The sequence below is a fragment of the Cupressus sempervirens genome, chromosome 11 (assembly GCF_028749045.1).
Source record: "Cupressus sempervirens isolate cs-2001-9-10 chromosome 11, ASM2874904v1, whole genome shotgun sequence".
NCBI lineage: Eukaryota > Viridiplantae > Streptophyta > Pinopsida > Cupressales > Cupressaceae > Cupressus > Cupressus sempervirens.
In genome coordinates this window covers 399,864,841-399,890,842 of record NC_143128.1, presented here as the reverse complement: position 1 = coordinate 399,890,842, position 26,002 = coordinate 399,864,841, and the positions used below count along the sequence as shown (strand labels likewise).

Below are 26,002 nucleotides of genomic sequence, written 5' to 3'. Positions count from 1 at the left end.
TGCTTGCAACACGTTTTGGTAAAAAACATTTTTCTTTATGTTGCAAGATCAAAAAATTTTGATCATTAAACTTCAAAATGTGAACTCCAATGCTATGTAATCTCCAAAAGATGCCAAAACGATTTGGTTGGGAGGGAAAATATGCATTAAAAATGGATTTTTTTACATATTTCTCCAAAAACATGATCCATCATGAAAGTTTCAAAAATGTTTTTGAGGCAAATGAATCCATTTTAGAAGCAAGGAAACTCATTGTCATGCAAAAACGTTTCAAATGAAACAAATCCATTGAGTAAAACTCAAGTTATGAGCAAAAGATTTTCTTCAAAAACGTGCCCTAGGATTGATCTCCAAAAACAATTTTCAGCATGCTAAATCCATTCTTGATGCAAAGAAAATCATTGCCAAAGAAAAACATCTTGAATGGAGAAGATTTCATGCAATTGAACCAAGAAAATCTCAAGTTATGAGCAAAATTGGGTTTTTGGAGGCCAAATGCATGCTTTCTTTTCAAAATCAGACTTTTTGGGATGCATAGTATATTTTAAAACATTTTTTCCTTCCAAATCGGACCTTTTTAGGTGCAATGCATGTTTTAAAATATGCATCAAGTAAAAATAGGACCTTTTTGTGTGCAATGCATATTTTAAAATGTGCTTTCAAATGAAAATTGGACCTTTTGGAGGGGAATGCATATTTTAAAATGCATCTCACTTTTTAGATGCATAAGCATGAAAACTTGACTTTTCGTGTCAAAGCATCAAAAAGGTCCAATTATGGTAAACTTTTCATGTAATGACGTAAAAGATGTCTACCAAAGTAAACTTTATATGCAATGACATGTAAAAAGTCCACTTTTGATGGATTTTATATGTAATTGCATATAAAATGTCCACTTATGAAGCCTTCAAGTCATCTAATTCACTTAAAATTATAAAAATGTTACAAAATGGGTCAAAAACAATATTTATTTATCATATTATGAAATACAATACATAAACATCATTTTAAAGTGACATTTAAATAAGCATTTGATTTTTAAAACCAAAAATTAAAATGAAGTTACTTTAAGTGAAAAATTAAAAAGTAACTCAACTTAAAATTATAACATAAAGTGCACTACAGTCAGTTTAACTTTAAATTTAAAGTAAAAATAACTTAAAATTATAACAAAAAGTGAATATAATGTTATATTTTTCAAAAAGTGAATGTCAATTTGAAAATATAACATCATATTTTTATTTCGTGTTGTTGCATCTAAATGTCCTCTTTTGAGGCACTAAAACGGGCATCACTCTTGACTAGCAACTCCGATTGACCTCTAGGTTAGACCGAATCGAAAGGAAAAACGAAAGGCATGATATGAGCAAAACCAAAGGATTAAAAACAAGAAAATGCAAACTCAAAAGCAATGAAAAGGACGATGAAGACCTAAAAAATCAAGTATAGGCTCGACAAACAGAAAAACAAAAAAGACTTGATGAAGGCTTTCAGTAAAACAATTTGATATTTGAATTAAAAAGGATCAATCGATTCACATTAAACAATTAAATATCAAATTCAAGCTTAGAGAAACGCGAAACTAGCTTGAAAAAGTTTCGTGTTACCCACATTTTGTGATGACAAAATGCAGGACAACAAGGTGAAAGATACGTTTGAGAACAAGATGGGAACAATACGAAGTATTGAACCCCCTGCTCAACTTAAACAATCATTTTTGCAAGCTTAAAATAGAGGATATTGCACTAGATATTCATTCAACCCCTTTATAAAAGAATTAAGTTCTGCACAGGTAAGGGTAGCTTGGAATGAATGAGTTAATGCTATGGTTAAGAGCACAGAAGGTTGGAGATGAATTGAAGCTTATTGGATTGGATATCAGCTTTTTTGATCTATGCACTTGCGCAATTAGTTTTGCAAGGATTTAAGGGTTGAACTTAAGTTAATTGATCAGCATTTGAACGATTAAGATTTTTAAAATCTTAGCAGAGCGAATTAAAAGAGATTTGGAACATCTGGAAGCACTTTGGAGGGATTTTCCGTGAAGCCCTAATTTGCAAATAAAGAGGTATTGTATCGTTCCATGAAGTTATTGTTTACTTTGAATTTGAGGTTAAATTGTGGAAATGGCAACTCTTGTGATGTGTGATGTTAAGGAAAAACCTAGGTATAAGTTTAAGAAACAACCTTTTCTTTCTTTGGGAGATGATCTGATAGGAGAATTTTGTCAAATTCTAGATAGGGAAATGTTGAGGATGTTCGTGCTTATATTCACTGCAAGTTTGAATCAATTGGAGATATTGATGTTCATGAGGACATGAGAAAAGTTTACAATAATGATTTATTTTTCAAACAAGGGTTTGAGTGTCTGGGTCAGTTAAACATAACAAAGTATGTATGTTTTATGAGGAATTTGAACAACCTGAATGGACTAGGGTTATCTTAAGCACAATTCATGATAACATGTTTTAGGTAGGAGATATACCACTAATGATCAGAAATGACTTAATTCAACAAGTGACTGGTTTGAGTAATGAAGGAATTATACCAATTAATGAGAAGAATTTGCAGAAGCTTGTTAATCAGAACACTGAATCAGTTTGGGATGGCAGAGCCATGATATTGAGCAAGATTAAACAAATTGATGTGAGACTCATTAGTAAGATCATTGGATATAAGATGAATTATAGTTCTAGGGAGAATTGTGTATTAGCTGGATTCATCCATGTTGCTTATAAGATGATAGTTGAAATAGTTAAAATGAACATGTATGATATTTTGAAGCAACAATAATTGGATAACATTTCAAGAATTAAGAAGGATAAATATGTTGGATTTAGATTTGTATCTTTGATAATTCAACTTTTCTTTCATGTCATGAAGAGATTTCCGAAAATGCCTACATATTAATGGAATTGAAATTAATCTACAAAGGATTTGATTACTCATTGGTTTAGGAAGTATGATCAGAAAAATGATAAAACCTTTCCATTCTGAGAAGAAACAAAGAGTAACGACACCTGCATCAGTTATTGAGAAGTACAAAGATGATATTTGCTTCATGGTAGAACCAGATTTTATATGTATGGAAGCAGTGGAACCTAGAGTCAAATACATTGAACCTATGGGATATGAGGTCATTGAGAAAATGGTTGATGGTCATTCAAAGTTAATTCTAGAATCTGAAAGAGATGAGGAATGCCCTAGATGGGGTACTTATGAGGAAAAGTACAGTGAAGTAACCGGTCAGCTATATAGCAAGGAAGCAAAGAAAAGAGTTCATAAGAAGTCTGATCAGATTCTTAAGGATTCAAGGATGACAAGTGAAGAGTTTGAGCAAGAAAAACAAACAACATTTGAGATGAGAGCGAGTAGTTAGTCAGACATTCTATTTGTAAAGCCAATTGCTATGGATACCACTCCTAGCACCCCTGCATCAGCAAGTTCACCAGTAGTCCCCATAGTTATAGAAAAACAATAATTATTAGAAGATGTGAAGATTACATATGTATGGTCAACGGCTTCAATACCTTCAAGAAGGTCGGCAAGGACCACTCTTGTAGAGAAGTCACTAGTTGTATTGATGACAAAGATTAAGCTAGAGAAAGTAGAATCTAAGAGATCTAAGAGGGTAAAGGAAATGATAGCTAGTCCAGAACCTAAAAAGAAGCCAAGGACAGAAGTTGTCTATAAAGGTAAGAAGAGAAATTAGGGAGAGACAAAAGCTACTGTTGACGGTAAAATTGTAAATCAGCCGACGGGGCCCCTTCGGGAAGGTTCTTGTTATGTAGCCGATGGGCCCTTCGGTAATTGTTATTTAGCCGACGGATCCCTTCGGGAAGGTTCTTTGAAAAGTATATATACACCCTCCGGGATCATTGTAATCATGATAAGCATTATGTAATCTCTTTGGCATATGTGAATAATAAAAGAGTACTGCTGTTCTTGTTCATAGTCTGTATGCATTAATCTATTTACCTCATACGGTAAACATTTGGCGCCGTTGCTCGATGAACCTAGAACGAAGGCAGAGGAATGAAGACGAATGCCGAATTAGTTGAACAAAAATAAGAACAAGATGAAGGAAAAAGATAAAATACGCATAGCACAAGGGAATTTAATTTTGGCACAACAAGCCGAACGCAAACGAAGGTTTTAGTAGCTACACCGAAGCACTGAGGAATTGTTGGTAGAGACTCGACAGCGGTTGAATTTGGTGGAAGAAGCGAGGGAGGAATTTCTTAACCCGCATACGCCCAGGGAAGATAATCCAGATGGAAGAGGATTAACTCGCACGGCTCGGAGTGCCGAGGGAGCACGAGTGTGGAGTGAACACTTCATCCGAGATACACATCTGGAACGGATAGCTTCGCTTGACGAAAACCCTTCTTCACCAAATAGCACAACTGTTGGAAATAAAATGACTGTTCAAAACAACGCAGGTGGGCAAAATAGCGCGGGTGGGTAGAACAATGCGGGTGTGCAGAACAACACGGCTACACAAGTACCTCCAACTCGAATAGTAATGGTTGGACCAAAGGAAAAATTGCCAAAGTTTGATGGTGATGGAACGACCGATCCAATCAGACACTGTAAGACATGCAAAACGATTTGGACGGCGAATGGCATAACCGATACAAATAAATGGGTGTGACAATTTTCAGCAACCCTAAGGGGTGTAGCAATTGATTGGTTTGCCGATACGGATCCCCAAAAATTAACCAATTGGGCGGAAGTTAAAAAGAAATTTGTCACTAAATTTCAATTGCTGACGACAATGAGATCGTAGCAGAGATATACAACACGAAGCAAGCAAAAAATGAAACAGTTCGAGTATATGCTAGAAAATTAAAAGATTTAATAAACAAGATGAAAAGTAAGCCGAAAGATGGGCTGCAAAAGAGATGGTTCATTGAAGGACTATGCTCGAAGTTACGGAAGAAAATGAAGATTGTGCCGCCATCGTAATACATTGAAGCATACGATCGGGCGATGAACTTAGAAAGTGAGCAAAAAAAAAAAAAGAAGAAGAATAGTAGCTCATTCGATTCAGATGACGATTTGTCTTTGGAAGAAGAGAGCAACAATGATGAAAAGGGCAGCAAGAAGGTCTGAGCTCTCCAGAAGGATATGATCCGAATGATGAAAGAATTTAAGAACAAGCAGAAAGAGACGAAGGGAAACGACCTATGGTGCACGGAATGTAAGATAGAAGGTCACATGATGTAATAACCCCAATAGGTTATAACTTCTTCCAACACCAAAAATCTTTATACTTCAGTTGTTTGACATTTCGTCAAACACTTTGCAAGCAAGGGTCCTCTGACTGATATAACTTTTCAGATTGCTGCAGTGATTCTTGTTTGGATTTGCCTCAAAGAGAATGCTTACAAAAGACTCGAAATTGTCTAAACAATGACCTAACATAAATATGCAAGTAATTTTGGCAATAGTGAATGCATATATGAGTTCTAATTATGAAAATGATCACCTACAACCAACTGGTATTTTAACAAACAGTTGGTATGCAAGCTAACTAGCTGATAAAAATGATATATTAACGCTCAAAGACAACTATTAATGACCAACAATTGTATCTCCTTAATTGGGAATGAGTATCCAATACAATATTCATACTAAGTTAGCCAAGACTCTTGGCATTTACAAAGATATCAAAATATGATGATTGCTGGTAAAGTAATATGCACCTACAACTGCCAATGAAAACTAATGCAATACTAAATATCTAACTTCAATACTCCCCTATAGCAGTACGCTAATCACATGCATGATTAAATACAACTAAAGCCATAGATTGCTGATACCATTGTGAGAAATGTAAAAATGAATGATGTATCTATTAATGAATGATAGGTCTGATATGAAATGACAATTACAACAGCACTCTATAGTGAAAGACAACTATGAAAATACACATCAGACCTGGCATATGAAGTCGCCTTAGAGAATAGATGTATTGTAATACCACTGAACAGAAAATAACCTCCTCAAGTGCCCAAGTCGTGCCTCTCTAGCTGCCGCCCCTAATTGTAAATGGCTGTAATAATTTTTTTTTGCTTTTTCAGATTGCTTTTTCGGTTCTGCTTTTTCGGTTTGCTTTTTTCAGACTGCTTTTTCGGCCTGCTTTTTTCAAATTGCTTTTTCGGCCTGCTTTTTCGAACTGCTTTTTCGGCCTGCTTTTTCAAACTGAAATATTTTTTTTCAATGTAGCACAAATAGAAGACTGAAGTATCTTCCTCCCAGCTGCAATAATTCAAGTGATATTTCACACCTTCAAAATCGCGTACCAATTGAGAGTTTTCGTTCTCAATGGCCACATATTTTTTCTCAATGTAGCACAAATAGAAGACTGAAGTATCTTCCTCCCAGCTGCAATAATTCAAGTGATATTTCACACCCTCAAAATTGCGTACCAATTGAGAGTTTTCGTTCTCAATGGCCAGTTGTGACTATTGTAGAAACCCTAGGCTCCACAATGCACATCAATAAACATCAACATCAACAACAACAAATCTGGATGATTAGAATGAAGCCCGGGGTGCCTATTTATTCTTTTTCCTCCACTTCCTCCAGAAGCTTCTAGAACATTATTTTGTTTTATCTATTAAGTGACTTTATAAAATATTTTATAATTCAAGTCACTTTATTAAATTAATTAAATATAAAGTTACCTTTTAATATTTATTTATTTGATAACTTTATAAATAATTAACTTAATACCGCTTATTTATTTAATTAAAATAATTAATTAGTCATCCTCATAAAATATTCATTATTTTGGACAACCTAATTAATTAAATTAATTAAATCAAATTGCCTCCAAAATGGGGACATGACACATGAAAGGATCCTGTCCAAAGAACCAATTCTGCGAGATTTGCCAGATCATGGGACATTCCACAAAGGAATGCCCCTTCAATATGAAAACAAGAGGACCTCAACAAGTGCTCCTGACCTAGGAGGCTTCCGCGTTAGGAGGGAGCGGAAACACCAGTAATGAGGGTGCCACTTTGGGAGGATATGGAAATAATAGACGAGGGCAAAACAACAACAATAATGTCAACAATAATAATGAGAATCGTAGTTGGATTCAGTACGATGCGAACGGTTGCTTTATAGTACAATGTCGAGCATGCAATTTGTGGGGCTGCTTTGCCTGAGACTTTACAACGGCAAATGCACTCAAGTTGTTATGCAGATGGTGCGGTCTTGGAGATCATGAAGATGCCAAGTGCCCTAGATCAGGTGTGAATCTGATCACCATCGGGACGGATGAAGAGGAGGTTTTGGCAATCACACAGAAGCAAGCAAAACTATACTCCAACCCGACGAAGGAAAAGAAGAGATTAGAAGAAGCATGAGCGAAAATTGAGAAGGCGACGTAGGCAGACAAAGCAGACTTGAAGGACACTACTGGTACCTTAGCAAGAAATTGTGCGGAAGAGAACATCGTACGACAGATATTACAAACTGAAGTGCCAGTAAAGATAAATGATCTACTGCTCACAATGCCTCAACTCCGATCAGCACTCACAAACATCACTTCAACTGCTAAATTATTAGGAGAACAAGGAAGGGAGAAGGAAAGTGGAGCACGTGCAAAGGACCCAATGTTGCTAGCCCTCACATCCGGACGACATTCGACGGTCATTGAGATGGGAATTCTGGGAACTGTTCTAACAGACAATTGTGGACGGAGGGTCCGGTGTGATTGTATTACCGGAGGATACTTGGAAGAAGTTGGGACAGCCGACGTTGTGGCCACCTACATTCAAATTGCTAATAGCGGACCAACACGGCATTAAACCTCTTGGCGTCCTAATGGCACAACTAATGACGATTGGAATACAACCATTCCTACTCGACTTCGTGGTCATCCCATTGAAATGAAGAGGATACAACACCATTTTGGGCCGCGGATGGGTCATGCAAGCAAAGGTCAAGCATGACTGGAAGCAAAATACATTATCACAGGAAAGCAAAGGGTGGAAATTCATTATTGATCTGCACACGCAAATAGTGGGCGAGGAAGCTCTCTCATTTGATTCTGAAGACGAGGATGAAGGAAATTAGTGGATGGAACCAGATCCGGAAGGAGTCCTATGGTCGGAAGGAGTCCTATGGTTGGAAGGTGGATTGACGGACATGATTTGGATTCGGTGAACAGATTATTTCACTGGCAGATGGAGGATTACGAGCTATTTCGAAGTTGCAACATGCTCATGATAGAGGAAGGGCACAGCGGAGATGGATTTCCAAAAGAGTTCACAGAAATAAAAGAAGGGGACGCATTCCTCTGTTTAGTATTTATGTATTGATGTACTTGGGTTATTTTGAGTTTTGTTGTATTATCATCCAGAGATGACTTTTCTTTTTGGGGGGGATGATGTTGTTGGTAAAATTGTAAATCAGCCGATGGGGCCCCTTCGGGAAGGTTCTTGTTATGTAGCCGAGGGGCCATTCGGTAATTGTCATGTAGCCGACGGACCCCTTCGGGAAGGTTCTTCGGAAAGTATATATACACCCTCCGGGATTATTGTAATCATGATAAGCATTATGTAATCTCTTTGGCATATGCGAATAATAAAAGAGTACCGCTGTTCTTGTTCATCGTCTGTATGCATTAATCTATTTACCTCATATGGTAAACAACTACATCTACTGAAATACCTAAGATGAGAAGGCATATACCTATGCCCCAAGATCAGCTAGAGCCAAGCAAGAAGAGCTGGAAACCTAAATTGGGAAGGATGAACACCATAATTATTCAAGATGGTAACTTAGTACAATTGAATAAGTATTATGATTTATACGATGCTGATTAGAAGAGATAGAGAATGCAGTAATAAGATACATGATTGATTTCAAATAGAACTTCATTCATATTCATGGAAATGTTCCCAAGGAACTTTATGAGATATTAGAAGCAAGAAACAAGAGAGTCAATGAAGAAGAGAAGAAAATAAGAGAGAATGCAATTAGAAAATTGTGTACATTGGATAGTGAAAATTAATTGCAAGATATATTGAAAAGAATAGAGCCTCGCCTAAGGAAAAAGACTAGACCTATTCAGATCATGGAAGGTCTATATGAGGAAGTAATCAAGGAAACAAAGGATGTTATACCCAAGTTTCTTAATGAACATAGTGTATCACAGTTAAAGGGAGAGAAAAAGAATGATGAAGACAATATATGGCCTATTGATGACATAGTTACAGAACTCGATAATAGCATATCTATTGATGGAGTACAGATAACAGTGGATACATCAGAAGATCCATTGAATGATCAGTTAGAGTACAATGTTGGTAATTTAGTCATTGACAATGTTGAAGATTATTCAAGTGACGAGGAAGAAGAGGCAGATAAGGAAGGGAGAAAATCATGAGATGACCCTTACTATATAGGTCACCCAAACTGGCTTTTGGGAATTTCGTCAAACACTTATCATGCAACCGTAAATGCATGCAGATATAATGTTTTGAAACAATTCACCAAGTAAACAGATGAAACAAATGCAGTAGATACCAACAATATTTAGGAAAATTTATTGTTATTAGCATGCAGAGATTGATATTTCAATTAAAGGTAACAGCGTCTGAGCATATACAGTTTTGAACTTAATTCTAAAACAATGAAGCAACATCAAGAACTTGGGATTTTGCGTCCATGAGTTGGCACATGCATGAGTCTTTATAATGGCACCTCTTCCTGCCGATCTGCAACCCTGCTGGTGTAAATCACTGAATGGTGGCTCAGGTCTGCTCCTATCTGGACATTACAGCACTGCCGTACCTGTACGGCTCTGGTATGATTTTTTATATAATTTCTCAGCCCTCCAAACAGTCCCCAAACTGATATGTGGTGAATCGCCTAGGGTGAATTAAATAGCCCCCAAAAAATATCGAAGGCAATTCTGAACAGTTTGTGAAATGGAGACAATTTTGTGACCTTTGCCTTGGTACGGCTCTGACATGTACCGCCCTGTTCAGAAAATAATTGGCTGTGTATTGGATGCTTTATTAGGTAAAATTTGAGACGCCTTAGGGTAATGTATAACCCTTCCCGAGCAGAAATTCAGACTCCCATGCTGAGGAAAGTTATGAGCAAAATATGAATTCAGACCTGATCATAAACTCATCCGAATATGCACAGATTGTCTCGTGAACTTGGCCAATTGATCCTGTAAGAAGATGATGAACTCTGAACCCTTGCAAGAACTCAAATCCTCAAAACCACTTCTCAGATTAATCCTTCATGAAATGGTTGAATACCATCTCCAATGAGCAACCCTTCAGAAGATATCTCACTTCCTCAGTTATGCAGATCCAAGGGAGTTTTCGTTCCCAAAGACCTAATTGGAAATTTGCAGACCAAAGACCACAAATTGCTCCAATATGATAAGTAGTAGAATCCACAAAATCGCTTGTCCAAATGGGTGCCTCCTTCCCTCTATTTATTCACCTTTTTAAGAAGTCACTGGGAGCTTCTAGAAACATCTTTTATAAAATCTTATTATAATGCACTTTATTATTAAATAACTTTATAAAATTATATAAATAACTTTATAAAATTAAAAGTGCAGTCTCAATTCAACATTAGAACATGTAGGCCCCACTTACTGGATGTAGGATTAATTATAACTCTCCGAGAGCAAAATGCAATCATCTGACAACAGGATGACTCTCTCTCCAAAATCATTTGCCTATGAGAGTCAATGATAGGCAAATCTACTGTAGGAGTCATGTCGCTAGAAAGGGGACATGACAAATCAAGCCTTCAGACAGTTGTTGACACTCCAAAAGAACTTTCTTTAGTTTGTGTACGAGTTTCAACACCAATCCTTATGAGCGCAAAATTTAGTCAGAATGGACAAAGGAAAAAGGATGAACAACAAAATATTTCAGTCATTGTTCTATCAACCTGCGAGGAGAAGAAGAGTAGATATCATAAGATAAAGAGGAGCAGAAAGAAAAAGAAAATGAAAAGGAGAAAGAGAAAGAAGTAGAAGATAAAGAGAAAGATCAGTCAAAAAGTGAGCAAGGACAAGGAACACATCAGAGGGCTGAGGAAGTAAACAAAGACAATCAAATTCAGTTATTTCAGACCCCTGCAAAGAAAAATGGTACCCCTAGCACATCAAAGTCGCTATCTGCAACTTTATTTGCAAATATTTCTGGCAGTGTACGTTATTTTCAGTTAGGAGACATGGATATAGACAAGTTACTACAATTCACAACATTCTCTACTTCTAAGATTGCAAAGAAATCAAATAAGTCAAGTAAGAGTGCTTAGGGTACTCTAGAAAAAATCACAGAAAGATTGCAGAGAACCATACCCATGCAGATAACTGAGAAAGACATTGAGAAAAGAGTAGAAAAAGATGAACATTTCTCCATGAAGAAGCAACAAACACCAAGGTACAGACAGAGCATGATGCAAAACTATTCAGTATAGTCTGGGAAAATATAAGGAATGAATAGACAGTTTTAGATGTTTGTATATAAGAATTGACAAGATGTACTTCTGAGGGAAAGGACTTATATGTGAAATTTTCTTTTGCACATAAATACAGTCAGAATATTTCTAAGGCCATCAGAGAAAAGGAAAATGAATTGGAGAAGATGGGAGAAGAATTGAGGAAACCTTATATAAAGGTCATATCATTTGAGCAAAGAATAAGTAAAACTCTTAATGAATTTTAAGGTTACTTGAGGATGACAAAGATAGAATCTTGAAGAGATTCACCTTGCTGAGAGAGCACCTGACATTGAAGATTGATGTAGTGCAGAAGCAGTTGGATACCTTAGTGGAAGCAAAGGAGTCCTATGAAAAATTTGCTTATTCAGATCTTAATGCAATAGAGGTAGCAGCTTATGCCTTATGCGGAGTCACTAGCATGGCAGATGCAGTAAGGCGTTCTTGGGATACTGATTTTGCAAATCTCAAGAACTTTTCAGATTGCATGAGTTTATTGGCAAACGATTCAGCTTAAGAGCAGAAGGAACCAAAATTTTGTCATTTATATAAATTTTGAGTTACCTTTGCCATTGATGTCAAAGGGGGAGCATTTGTGAGTGAAGAAAAATTTTAAGTATATCATATGCATATTATTGTACAAGGGAGTTAGATAGAGTATAATCTAAGGGAGAGCATAGTATACAAAGATGGTACAAAATTTTGAAGATGATCCACAAGTTTAAAAGTTTCACAATGCCACAATTTTTTGAAAATTTGAGGAGTTTGCATTCTTAGCCAATTTTTCCCACATGTTGCCATCAATGGCAAAGGGGGAGATTTTCGGCAATTCGTGTAAGAGTAGTCTATAGGGTTGTCATTCATGGCAACATATCACTGATTTTGAGATGGCAAAACTATTGGTGAAGTTTGAAGGAACAATACTTAGAAAATTGACTAAGTACATAACAGGTAAATACGCTTAAGGAAACTTATTTTGTTTGGTGAGCTTCATTGGAAGCACATGAGGTCATGCGCACTTGAGGAAAGGTAGTACAAACAGTATATGACACGTGTGTAAGAGTGGTAAAAGAGATGTTATTTTTGTATTAGTTATGCAAGTTTTATTAGTAACAGGTTAACAAGTCAGAACTTTATTTGAAGATTTGGTAATGTGCAAGGCAACACAAAGGCGACTTATGAAGAGTTTTGGTATAAAGGAGAGGAATTTTTTTAAGTGAAGTATGGTATTGTGTTGTAATGATATGATGTTTATCTTGGCATTTTGTATGATTGATAAAGATGCGAGTTTGATGTTAGAGAAGTTGTTTGTACAGTTTTCAGAGGAACTACAAACACTGATCGGAGATAGACGATATCATCACGTAGAAAGGTTTTTGTATCTATCTCATGGATAAGCTTTGTAGAGTTGTATATGCATGTTTGAGCAGTGGGCTCATCTTGCAAATTTTTGTATTGTAATATCAACTTCTAACAGGGTTAAGGCTTCTAACAAGGCATAGTCCTCTAACAAGGACATATACACTATATGGATATAATAAGCTCTTAACAGGTCCATATCTTTCACAAGATACTTTTGACTAGTGGATCATTTTGTGGGTACCATCCCCACCGAGGTTTTCCCTTGGCTAGTGTTTCGCTAGTGAACAAACAATGGTGTTACGAGTTTCGTTGTGTTATGCTTATGTTTACTTTTCAGTTTGATCATCTATGCATGTTTAAAGATTGTTAATAATATCCATAGTTGGGTAAAAGTTTGTGGAACATTGATTCACCCCCTCCCTAGTATTCCCTATTTCTAACACACTTACCCTATTGACTATTCATTGATTTGGCCACTTTTAGTTGTAGGTCTTATACAAGGTGAGCTTTTATTCACATCTTATGTGTATGCAACTTGCCAAGATGAATGTTATGCTTACCAGTGCAATAAAATATAGTCTATTCAAGTGCAAATTAAAATTAATATTATTTTTTGCTAGATGTTCTTGGCCTTATTTTTCTCAGAAGGGCCACTACAAATGTCTTTGCTGCTAGTATTTTGCTGCAGCAACATTTTGTTTGGGGTCAGGCTTCTTTGTGGGTGGTGTTTGGCTGGTGCCTAGTGGTGTTCAATGACAGTTTTGGCATTTTTCTCATGTATTGCTACTTTCTGGTTCTCATGAGTATGTCCCCCCTTGTTGTGGATTGTTCTCCTTATCTTTGTTTGTGCCTATATGAAACTTTTGGTCCATGCATCCTGATTCCTACTATTTCTCATCTTTCCTTTGATTGGTGTGGACAATTGTGAGCTTATGGTGCCTTTGTCCCCTCTACGTGAAGGTACTATTCAGCATAGACCGATGGATTTGTGACATGTGCTTAACTGGCTCCCGCGGATCCTTGTCTCTAGTTGTTGTGACGGTCATTGACAACTCGAGCTTTTAGTGTAACAACAGTGGTGATTCTAACAATTGGTATTTGAGCAGGTTCCTTCTATAAAGCCTAACTACTTGAAGGTAGATCTATTGAGCACGCATGGGAAAAAGGAAAGCAAATAAGAGAAAAGGAAATACGAAGATAAGATAAGATAAGATAAGATAACGATATTAATGTCCAACAAAAGACCAAAAGGGGTCTATGGGACGGAAAAGATTACAGCAATAAAGCAAACCCCAGCAGGAGCATACAAAGATGTCTGAACAAACAAAAACAGCCAAAGAAATAACAATAAAGAATAGAGACCAAGAAAGCACTAGGAATCTTTGTCATGGAATGAAACAACTATCGATGCGAAGAATCACTGCCCTGTCTCTGACCACTCCTAGAAGAGCGTTGCTGGTGCAAGTAGTTAGAATGGGATCTAACACATCTGGAAAACCCATTAGCCTAAATAGAGTTGGAAGATCTTTTCACACCACGCAAAGGGGATAATGGTGTGAAAAAGGCAGTAATGAGTTGAGTAGATGAGTGCCAGTGGGGAAGCAGTGACTAGATCGTGCTATCATGGAGCGTGGTGGCCTCCCGATTATAAAGAGCAAGACATCTCTGATCATAGTAGCTAAAAAAGTCATGTAAAGAAAAGCAATCTCTGAACAAACAAAAGAATCTTCTTCTAATCTCATAGTAGATGGGACATCGAAAAAGGAAATAAGCTTCATTCTCCACCTCCTCCAAAGTACAAAGCAAATAGATCTGCTCCCCACAATCAATATGATGATCAGTCTGAGCACGAAGACGGTGGGAACCAACTCTGAAAGAACCTAAAGAGATCCGCAAGGCATGGGACCACCTTCATAAAAGATAGCAAGGACGGGTAATGATCCCATCAGATATCTCAAGAAAGTGCTCTGCATAAAAAGACATACGTGGACGTAGCCCGCCAGGAGGGTTAACCCAGGTAGTAGAAATGTAAAGTCTATAGATATCAAGACGAACATGCTCATTCAGCTCCTGCTGAGAGGGGAGAAGATGAGCAGGGGCATCCAAAGAGAACTGAAAAGGAGGGAGATGATCCATGCTAATTCCGATTGAACTCAGCAGAGAAGAAACCTGTGCATACCAACAACGTGCACGAAAACCAGAACTAGACTCAGCAATCGCAATGGAGACAGAAGAATAGTAAGCCAAGTAGGAGTAGCGGTTCCGATCCACAATAGTATCAGCAAACCCACGAAGACGATGAAGGAACCAGATCAAATAAAAAATGACCGCGAGTCTAAAAGGATGAACACCAAACTCAGCTAAAATGATACTGTGAGGAATGAACTTGTGACATTTGATGATGCGCCTCAAGAACAAAGTCTGAATCTGCTCAACTGAGGCCCAGTCAGAGCTAAGAAGAGAAAGGCCCCAAACCACAGAGCCGTAAAGGACAGTCGGCCACACCAAAACATCTAAGAGAGATAACTTAGACGAGGTATCTTGGAAGTGATGTCTGAAACACTGTTTCTCTAGCAAAGCAAGAGAACCCATACCCTTATTAACTTTGGGCTGAATAGCAGGTCTCATACTGAAACGTGGACTAGAAAACATGACCCCCAAATAGGTGTAGGATGAAGTAATCTCAATCTCCTGACCTTGAAAAATAAAGTGAAGATGAGAGGTCTTTAAATAGTTAAAGACCATGATCCGAGTCTTACCCAAGTTAGCAACAAGCTATCTCTGATCACAAAATAAAGCCAGACCATCAAGAAGTCTCTGCAATCTATCTGGAGAAGAAGCAGGAGAACCACATCATCCGCAAAAAGAAGGATAGAAATCAAAACCTGATGAAGATAGCAGCCATCACCCGAGAGCGAAGACTTCAAGAGAAAGTCCTCAAGCTCATCAATATATAGCCCAAATAAAGTAGGCGAGAGAGTACATCCCTGCTTAACTCGAATAGTGCTATGGATCGGATCCGAGAAGCCCTCTGGAGTCCGGAATCTGCCAACAATAGTCTCATATAGTCTCATGATAGCGATACGAAGCATCTCAGAAATACCAATCTCCCTAAGTCTCTCAAATAGGGCCACCCTAGGAATAGATTCGAAAGGTTTGCGAAAATCAACAAAGCAACAATAGACCTTCTCAGATCTGTGTCTAGCTTCCTCAATAATAGCCCGTAAAGTGAAGATATGATCCATAGTTTGATACTCGGCACGAAAATTGGCCTGTCCTCTAGGCCTTCCTCCAATCCTGTCAAGCTCTGTAGATAGCATAGCATTAAGAGCTGTCGCATACAGTTTGGCAAAAGTATGCCCAATCATGATGGTTTTGTAGTTCCCTAGATCAAAGACAGGGCTGGTCCTGTGAATAGGAAAGATCAAGTGCCTAGACCAAGAGGTCGGAAACCTAGTGTGAATCACTCTATTAAAAAGAATAGAGAGATAGGGGCCTAGAACTGAGGCACCAAACTTGAAAAGCTCAGCCTGGATACCCTCCTCATCAGTAGCACAACTACACTTCATGGATCTGATAGCCTCAAAAATGTGGGAGGGGGTGAAAAGGCGGATGAAAGGAGGTGAAGGGGGGTGAATGGAAGGCTGCCTAGGAATGTTGTACAGAGCCGTGGTGTACGAGTTGAGGGTGCGAAAGTCGAGGGTGGAGGGCGGAGGGGTATGAGGGAAAAGAGTGCGCCAAAAGAGCTGGGGATTGCGAATCAGTGTGGAGCAAAGAGATTTTCAATTAGAAGCAATAAAATTACGCTTCTTATTCTAAAGCAAACGGAGATAAGACGAGTGAATACTAGCAAAGTCGGTGGAGTGAACCTCAAAAGTAGATTTCAAAAGATGATGTAAAGACTTGCAGTCCGAATCGAACCACTGGTTCATGGGGCAAGTATTACGACACATGCTGTAAAGGAGCAAAGGGGGACAATGAGGAATGGAAAGGGTGGTAGACTTAAGGATGGCCGACACGAGCAAGTCAAACATGGTGGTGGCTTCAAACGAGTCCGAGAAGCAAGAAGGGCTGAGGAGTCTCGAGAGATGAGCGGAATAGAGCTCACAATCACCATCAAGAAAGTGGAAGCGAATGGGCGAGCGAGCAGTGATAAGAGAAGAATGATGAGGTGACATGAGAGGGGAGAGGCAAATATGAGTACTGAGGAGAGAATGATTAGCCTGAGGCAGGCGCAAAATGGTGAAATTGCGAATACACAGAATGAAAGAGGGACAGGTCAAAGCATAGTCAACGACAGTAGCACCACCCCCATGAGGCCAACCAGTAAAGATCTCAGAACCTGGAAAGTAGGAGAGACCATTCAAGATCACTAATCTAGAAGACTCACAAAGTCCCAACAAATGTCTGCCATACACGGATAATGGCCCATGCACATCCTCAGAACACCTTTGAAGCCGTAGATAGGCAGGATCAATCATAGTGGAACATATGGAATCAGAGCTGCGATCATATAGTGGAGTCTGGAGCATTCTGGTTCTCGCATTAAAGTCACCGAGCAAAATAATGTCCCTTGGAATAGCGAACTGAGAGATGGTCTCACAAAGATCAATATAGGGGTCCCCGTCATCGGTAGCATGAATAGCATAGTGAGAGGAGGCCGGTGGAAAGTAGCAAGCAGCCAAATAAAGATCTCTCTGGCGGTGACACTTACGGTCAATATAGACCCACGTAAATTTGGAAAACATGTCTAAATGTACAATAGAAGTTTTGCTGAAAATATCATCCTTAATCAAGCACGCGACACCACCCGAGCCCCATATGCCACCAGACACATGAACCTCATCATGACAAATGGATAACTACTGAAAATCGGTAACACCTGGAAGAGGACGTGCGGGACTCTCGTGAGTCTCGGTAATAACAAGAATATCCGCAGTACCCACAACATCACAAAGAAGACCAGGTAATGACCATAAATATCCATTACCATTCCAACAGTTAACAAGAAGGGAGCAAGTGGGGGTCTCCCTCTTGTCCGACTGTTGGTGGGACCGTCATTTGACCTTGGGGGCCTGCCTCTCTTCCCAACCACTGGGAGCGAAATCTCTAATAACTGCTTTTAGGTTTCTAATAACTGCCCACTTACCATCCTGCCTTGCATCTGCCACAACTTTGTGAGCTTGTTTGAGCTCTATAACCTGAGCCTTTGTGAGATCTTCATCTAAGAAGGTTTGAGAAGGAAGAGAGAAGAGCCTTCTCTTAGCACAAAGAGCCCGAAGTCTATCAGCAAGTGAAAGGAATAAAATAAAAAGAACATCACCATGACCAAACCAGCACCTATCCATTGTGATATCCGTAAGACCAAGCTGGTCATAGAGGAAAGAGCACCCAGCAGCAAGAGGATCATGGGTAGAAGGAAGCCCACGAACCCGCAGGTTAAGCTCACAAACCCGTCTCAACCTCTCATCCTCGAACTTACCTTGCACCATTTTGTTAATATTAGCCAGAGGTTGAGAGTCTGTATTACTACAAAGAGATGCCCTTGACTTCACCTTCAATTCAGTTTCTGATACAAGAGAGGAGTGTTTAGCTGCAATGCTAGCTTGCCGTTCTTTGATGGAATCCAGTCCTTCTAGTTGTGAAATGATAGAGCTAATGCTAGTTTGCAGACCAGCAATTTCAGCAGTAAAGGTATTAGAAAAACCTTGAAATCGAGCATTAATGGAGGTCATGGCACTCGACAAATCAACGGAAAGAGAGGCAACCTGTGCCTTCAACAGCAGGCTATCTGATTTCAAGTTTGGAGATCCTATCACATAGTCTTTGATAGGTGTTGAGTTGCTGACCAGACCTTGATACAGTATCGTCATCCATAATGAAACCACAGCCCAGACAGGCAAGGAAGCCCATGCTTTGCAGAGAAAGAGGAAGCCCACTCTATGTAGTAATCAGCCTGACAGGAAGCAAGAATGACATGAAAAGCCAGGTCGCGACCTCCACGGAAGAACTTAACACCCAGACGAAGCCAGGTAAAGACGTGGAGTAGAGAAGAGGCACTAGCAGAGCCACGAGGTTGAAGTAGCAACAGTGTACGCAGAGGCCTGCGAAGGAAAACAAGTTGCGCGCACAACAAGAATCGAAAAGCCGACACCAAAAAATCATAGACGAAAACAGTGAAAACTCAGGCGAAAACCCTTTCAACGTACTGAGATTGAGCAGATGGAAGGTCGCATAGGTCAAGGAAGGGGCCATGGAGCCATGCGGGAGCAGAAAAGATGGTTGTGGCAGACAAGAATCACGTTGCGGGAGGTCGCGTGGGAAGTCATGTTACTAAAGCATTCTTCCAATGGCTCCAAGTCGATCCCAATCACTTAGAGAGATGCAGATACTTTCCTTCCAATCTTCTGATTATAAATTGCAAGATGCTGATATAGTATTATCAGTATAATATATATGTTCTCTGAATCTTCGGAATAGGAGGTGGTTTGTTTGAGCAAACTTTAGTAAGATCATTAGAAGAACACTATTAACAATGCACCAACTACTAGAATTGAAGTAGTTGACAATGAATTCTTTGGAAAAGGTGATAACTCTATATATAATAATGATTGCATTGGCATTATAGAATCAAATACATGTGATAATATGGAGGCTAACATATGTGATGAGATGGCACTTAAAATACACATGGCAATAGAAAATGATGATGTGATGAATTCGGAGGAGCAAAGAGATGATAGAAGAAGAAAATAATGAGTCAGATACAAAAGAAATCCTGGATGATGGAAAACTCAAAGAAGGATCTATTGAATATCATGGAAAAACTTCATTATGCTTATAAGGAAAATAGAAAGCTTAAGAAGAATACAAAACATAAATCAGAATTTCAAAAATTATATGAAGCATAAAAAGAATCAAGCAAAGTGATTAAAATTTTGAAAGAACATTTAGAAGAAGCTGAATGATTTCAGAATAAGATGATGAGGAAGTTAAATGCAAAAGAAGCGGATTATGCTAATTTAGAGTAAGAAGTGACCATGTTGAAAAGTGATTTAGAGAAAACCACTGCCAAATTAAATAATAGTCTTAAATTTGAAAAGAGTTCAGAAATTTTGACTAAAGAAATTGACAGCCAAACGCCATCTTGTAGCAAGATAGGGGTAGGATATGAAAGTGATTCAAAGAATCATGATTGAATATTTAAAGGCTTCATCAAAGAAGGAAGTAGTATGGAAGATTCATCTGAGAAAGAGGAAGAACTTGAAAGATACGTTTTAGTGTTGATAAATCCCTTCAAAGACAAAGATAGAAAGGAGCACGTTCAACAAAAGGAAATCACATCTTCAAATGATAAGAATAAAATCAGAAAAGATTTTCTTCCGAGACAAGAGCGTGCATCCAAAAACCAACATAACTTTGATGGATATTGCTACTCATGCAATTATTTTGGTCACAAAGTGAGAGAATGCAGAGTGCAAAATGGATGGAGAAATGAAAATCATTATGGGCACTTAGCACAAAATTACAAATATGGAGAATATAAGAGAAGTTACAAACAAAAAGGGCCTATCCTTGTATGGAGAAAGAAACTTGACATAATCAAGGTGAAAAGGAGTTTGTGTGGAGTGAATTGGTTCTCACAAAGACACTAGTGGGGGTTGGTGCTTCCAGTAGGTCGGTGTTGCAAAGTGTGGGAGTTGGAGCTTCCAGTGAGTTGATGCTCATAAACATAGGGTTTGGAGCATCTAGTAGGTTGGAGCCTACAAATCATTGTGTGAGAACAAGTTTATATAATAAGCAGTTATTTCTTGTGGTTTTCTCCTACATTGGGTTTCCAAGTAAATCATTATGTTATTGTGTTCATGTGCATAATCATTAATTTCACTGTTTGAATTTTTAACGCAATTGTTTGTATAAAAGTTTTAAATTGACAAAGTTGTTATTATACTGATTCATCCCCACTCTCAGTATAATCGTTTTCTCTTCAATTGGCATCAGAGTGTTGGGTTACGGGTTCAAATCCGTTGGGTCATGTTGAGGGGGAATTGTTGAGAGGTTGGTGCTGTTGTAACTTTCTTTGACAGCTTGAGCTTTTGGTGTAATGGAAATGGTGTTTCAAACAATTCAACTATTTAATCAACTATGGTGGTTCACCACTTTTATCACAAAAAATAAAAATATTATTAGTCCACTTTGAATTTGCAAAAGTAGACATTTTCTACTTTCAAATGTTCTTTACAAAATGTTCAAGGACACGTACTTATCCTTTAGACTCAAACATTGTTGTAGTCCCTTTTGGAAGTAGGGCTTCTTCAAAATTAGGTTTAACAAGATACAAACTTTCTATATAACATTGATGTAGTCCCTTACGGAATTAGGGCTTCTTCAAGATCAGGTTTAACAAGATACAAAGTAGTGCTTCCAGTAGTTCAGTGCTTGCGAAGTGTGGGAGTTGGAGTTTCCAGCGAGTCATTGCTCATAAACATAGGGCTTGGAGCTTCTAGTAGGTTGAAGCCTACAAAACATTGTAAAAGAACAAGTTTATATAAAAATCATTTATTTGTTGTGGTTTTCCAGCATTGGATTTCCATGTAAATCATTTTGTTATTGTGTTCATGTGCATAATTATTAATTTCAGTGTTTGAATTTTTGAAGGCAATTATTTGGATAAAAGTTTTAAAATATTTTAAATTGGCAAAGTTGTTATTATACCGATTCATGCCCCTCTCATATAATCTTGTTCTCTTTAGTTGATATTAGAGCTTTGGGTTATGGGTTCAAATCCCTTAGGTCATGTTGAGAGGGAGATTTTTGGGAGGTTGGTTCCTCTGTCCCCTCCAGGTGAAGGTATCATTGATTCTAGATTGATTGATTTGTGACATGTCCTTAATTGCCTCACGCAGATCCTTGTCTCTGGCTGTTGTAACGTTCTTTGACAGCTCAAGCTTTTGGTGTAATGGTAACATTGATTCCAATACTTCAATTATTTAATAAGTATGGTGATTTGCCATTTTTATCAAAAAAAAAAAATATCAGTACACTTTGAATTTGCAGAAGTTGACATTTTCTACTTTTAGATGTTCTTTAAAAATTGTTCAAGGACATGTACTTATCCTTTAGACTAAAAACTTGATGTAGTCCCTTCTGGAAGTAGGACTTCTTCAATATTAGGATTAACAAGATACAAACTTTCTATATAACATATTCACTAAAATCATTGATACATTTTCAAATTTTCAGTACTTAAAACACGGTTTATCTTTCCCAAAGAGGAAATTCTACATGTCAATATTTTTTCTTGAGTACTTTATGGTTTTATTTTTTATATTTTATGTCATTGTTATACACTAACCTGAATTGCTTATTTAAATTAAATGAAGTGCTTAAGTCTTCATCAAAATAAATTTATAAAATCCTTCTACAACACTTAGAGACTATACGTTAGTAAGTAGGGCTTGATGCAATGGCTTAGCTATGGGCTATAGGAGCTGTTATAGGTGGACAATGTGGCTCTCATGTTTTTATATCTTCTATATTGTGATACTAATTAGTAGTTTCTTATAATAATGTACCTCATGTTTTTATATCTTATATATTGTAATACTAATTAGTTGTGTTCCACGGGGACGCGTCCCCTATGCTTTTAGGCTCATACTCATCTTGGAGATGAAACCCAAAGCTGTTTCTTTTTTTCCAAATTTGGAAACGTCCTCGAAACGGAAAAAAGTTTTGGGTAGGAAACTTGGGGACAACTAGTAGTACTGGGGACGGCTCCTCTAGCCATCCCCAAAACTTCTAGCTCTCCCCTTTTTTCTAGCTTATTGGTAAAGGAAAAACACTAAACTTTTCTTTTTGTGCGGATCCGTAGTTGTCTTAAAGACGTAATAAAAATGTGCAAACCATATTTGTCCATTAAAACACTAAAACACTAACTCATCTACTCATTTTAAGTATGATGTACTTGCTAAGAGGGAAAAAAAAAAACACAGAGCAACAGTAGTAGCAGCAGTGAGGAAATATTGCATTAGTATTTCTATTTACTACTTACTATTTTAGTTGCACCTCTCTTTATTCCATTCTGATTTCATGCATAATACTTGGAGACTTTAGGCATTTTGATTTTACTACGTTTGTATGTGATATGTTATAATGGAGGTACTTAGTATTTGTCATTTGATAATTTTCCATGTATTGATCTTCTAAAATGTCTATGGTGAATGGTTTATCAATGTTATGAATCTTATGATATGCATACTTGAATTTTGTCTCTCTATATAAAAAAATCCCCTATGTTTTTAATCACTGTCTCCTAAGGTCCCTTCCCCTAAATTTTGGCTTTGACCCATCCCCGTATCAGAAACACGTCCCTGTCCCCTAAAACGTCCCCGTCCTGGAAACTCCATGGAGGATAGCTAATTAGTAGTTTCTTATAATAATGTACCTATAAATATTTTGCTTGGATTAGGGTTAAGCATAAGTGAGAAATACTCAATGTGGAGTTAATGTAATGAGTTTTTGTTTGCGAGATATTTTTTCTTGAGATGGTTTCATTGAAAAAATTCTCTTGTTATATAGTAAGGCTGTCACAATTTCTTTCTACTACATCTATGATTTTTGTAGCACTGGTTCTCATTGCGTAGGATTAAATACATTATTTCTTCAAGACATCTAGTTTCGCCAACCCTTTTATTCATTTATATTGAAATTACATTGATCAAAGGATTGGTCTCTCATTTGTTAGATTTAGCATCATTTCTAGCTCACACAACTAAATGGCATTCTTCATATGTATTGGATTATATTTGCTTGGTCAACAAAAAAATTTCTTATTTATTTGCAACATGACCCTTCCAAAGGCAAATTTAAACTGACTGTAGTCATGAAATTCTTATTTTATGTCATTCATCATGTTAAGATTTATATATGTCAATATAAGACTTTTGGATTATAAAATATGTTATCTTTATCTAAGTCGTTGGAAGATTGCATTGAAAGAATAAAAATTGTTCCGAAGTTTTGTAGCTCTAATTCACTGTCTTCTTTATGTATGCTGTAGATTATGATTTGGAATCTATATTTTTCTTTAATTAGTTTTAATTTTTAGTCATATCATTGGAATCTTATTTAACATTTTCCCTGATTATTTCTAAATGTTTTGGTTGTACCTTTCCAGCTTCTCTTCTTGCCAATACTTAATCATTTCTTGGGAGAGCATAATGTCTTATGCATGGCGTTGGGTGCATCTATTGCCTACGTACGTTTCTATTTCTTTTTATCAATGAAAATGTTCAAAAAAATTTCAACTACCATAAAAAATGGGATAGTTGATCACTATCTAACAATTTGGTGCAACTATGCAGGGCATATTCACAGGCTTAGCTTGGGCAACTTGGGTATTCTTTTTTCCCTTGTTTAATTCCATTATGCTTTTTGTGAGGGTAGTATTGAAATCTTATTCAAAAGGGGAAAAATTTCATAACTGCAAGCTCCAATTTCAATCTTTGCTAGAATGAAGAGAAAGGTCTCTCTTGCAACAATAATTATCAAAATAAGAGGTAATCGATTACCATCTTATATATGTCTATGCTAATGTAAATAAATGATTATTTAAGGAAATTGGGTTGGACTACTATTTAATGAGCTGAATCAAGTACAAGACAAATAAATATAAAAGCATGTATAACATACATATTAAATCAGATTTTTTTGTGGCACAAGAAATGGAAAATGCATGTTTAAACCATAGGTACCTTGGATGGACTTGTCAGATTCTATAAAATGAAAAATCATACAATTTATATAATTTTTTAATTTAAAGATTTTACTATGCACCCATCTATTAATTAAGTTTAAAAACATAATAAGTTTATCAATTTGAAGCTACTTAGATCACATGCACAAGAATATATTATAAAACAAGTACTAAATAGATTTGAGTTGAAGAAACAATATTTTAAAGTATTCTCTAGTGTTTTTGGTATATACAAAACTCATACATTATGAAATCCGTGACATTGAAACAAAAATCATATTATAGTCATGAACAATGTAATGTCCCAAGCATACATACCTTTTTAATTCATGGATTACGAAATCCATGACATTGAAACAAAAATCATGGTTAGTTATGAATGATGTAATGCCCCAAGCTTACATATGTCTTTAATTTTCACTCACAATGACTAAGCATGCAACATCAACACTGTTTGATCTCTAAGACACAAATGTGAATAAGGTGAAAGAATATGGTGGAAGGGTTTAGGCTTATATTATAAAAAAATGCTTGTGGTGGCAAGTGATGTGCCTAAAAAAAATTCTATTACAAACAATTGAAAGTAATGAAATGCTTTTTTCTAGTGGCAAACCTTATAGATAGTGAAATTGATATTAAATTTGGTAGTCAATCACATAGATTATCATTAGAACATTAGAAATACAATTATTTCTTAGTAGCATTCTCATTCTATGTTCCCTTTGTCTAAGTGAACATTCAATGGAGCCATCTAGCCTATTTTTAATTTTGTAGGCTAAGGTGGGAAATTATAAGGGAATAAAATAAAATAAATTATTTTTGAAGTTGTCCAATTAAAATAAATTTTGAGGATTATTTTATATTAATTATTTTAATAAGAAGTGGCTTATATTAACAAATAATTAAGTATTATAAAGTCACTTTGATTAATATTTGTTTAGTGATTCTTCTAGAATCTTTTAAGCAAGTCATTTGGGCATCCTTGACTTGTTACCTTCTTGAGATTTTCCTTGGCGAGCTTGTGCTTTTGGATTCAACAAGCTCTCCGAGGATGAAAAATGTTGGGTTTGTGGTTGATTGGACAAAAACCCATTCAGCTAATTAGGGTGGATTTACTTTTGAATTCACAATTGGGTTTTATTGTGGTTAAAATTTGTGAAGTCTTATATGAAAACAATTTTTGTACATATTGATTTAATTTTGAGAATTTACATATTTGATAAATGAATTAATAGTTCATGGCCCGTAATTATATTTAAATTTTGAGGATTAAGTAATTTGTGGATATCATATTTTTTATGGGCTGCAAGCATTGAAGGAAAATTATAGTGTTGATGTGAGAATTAAATCTCAGTTGGGTGAATGTATTTTCTTATATTGGTGGCC

The 26,002-nt window shown here is 36.9% G+C and overlaps 1 protein-coding gene across 1 annotated transcript in view; it reads left to right on the top strand.

The window, feature by feature from the left end:
* The window catches only part of LOC149529867 (uncharacterized), a 354,140-nt gene that overhangs the window by 195,243 nt on the left and 132,895 nt on the right, over positions 1-26,002 (top strand). Inside the window, exons 8-9 of the mRNA XM_089809266.1 lie at positions 24,038-24,118; positions 24,225-24,257. Of these exons, the coding sequence (XP_089665392.1) occupies positions 24,038-24,118; positions 24,225-24,257 (114 nt within the window). The remainder of the gene's footprint in view (positions 1-24,037; positions 24,119-24,224; positions 24,258-26,002) is intronic.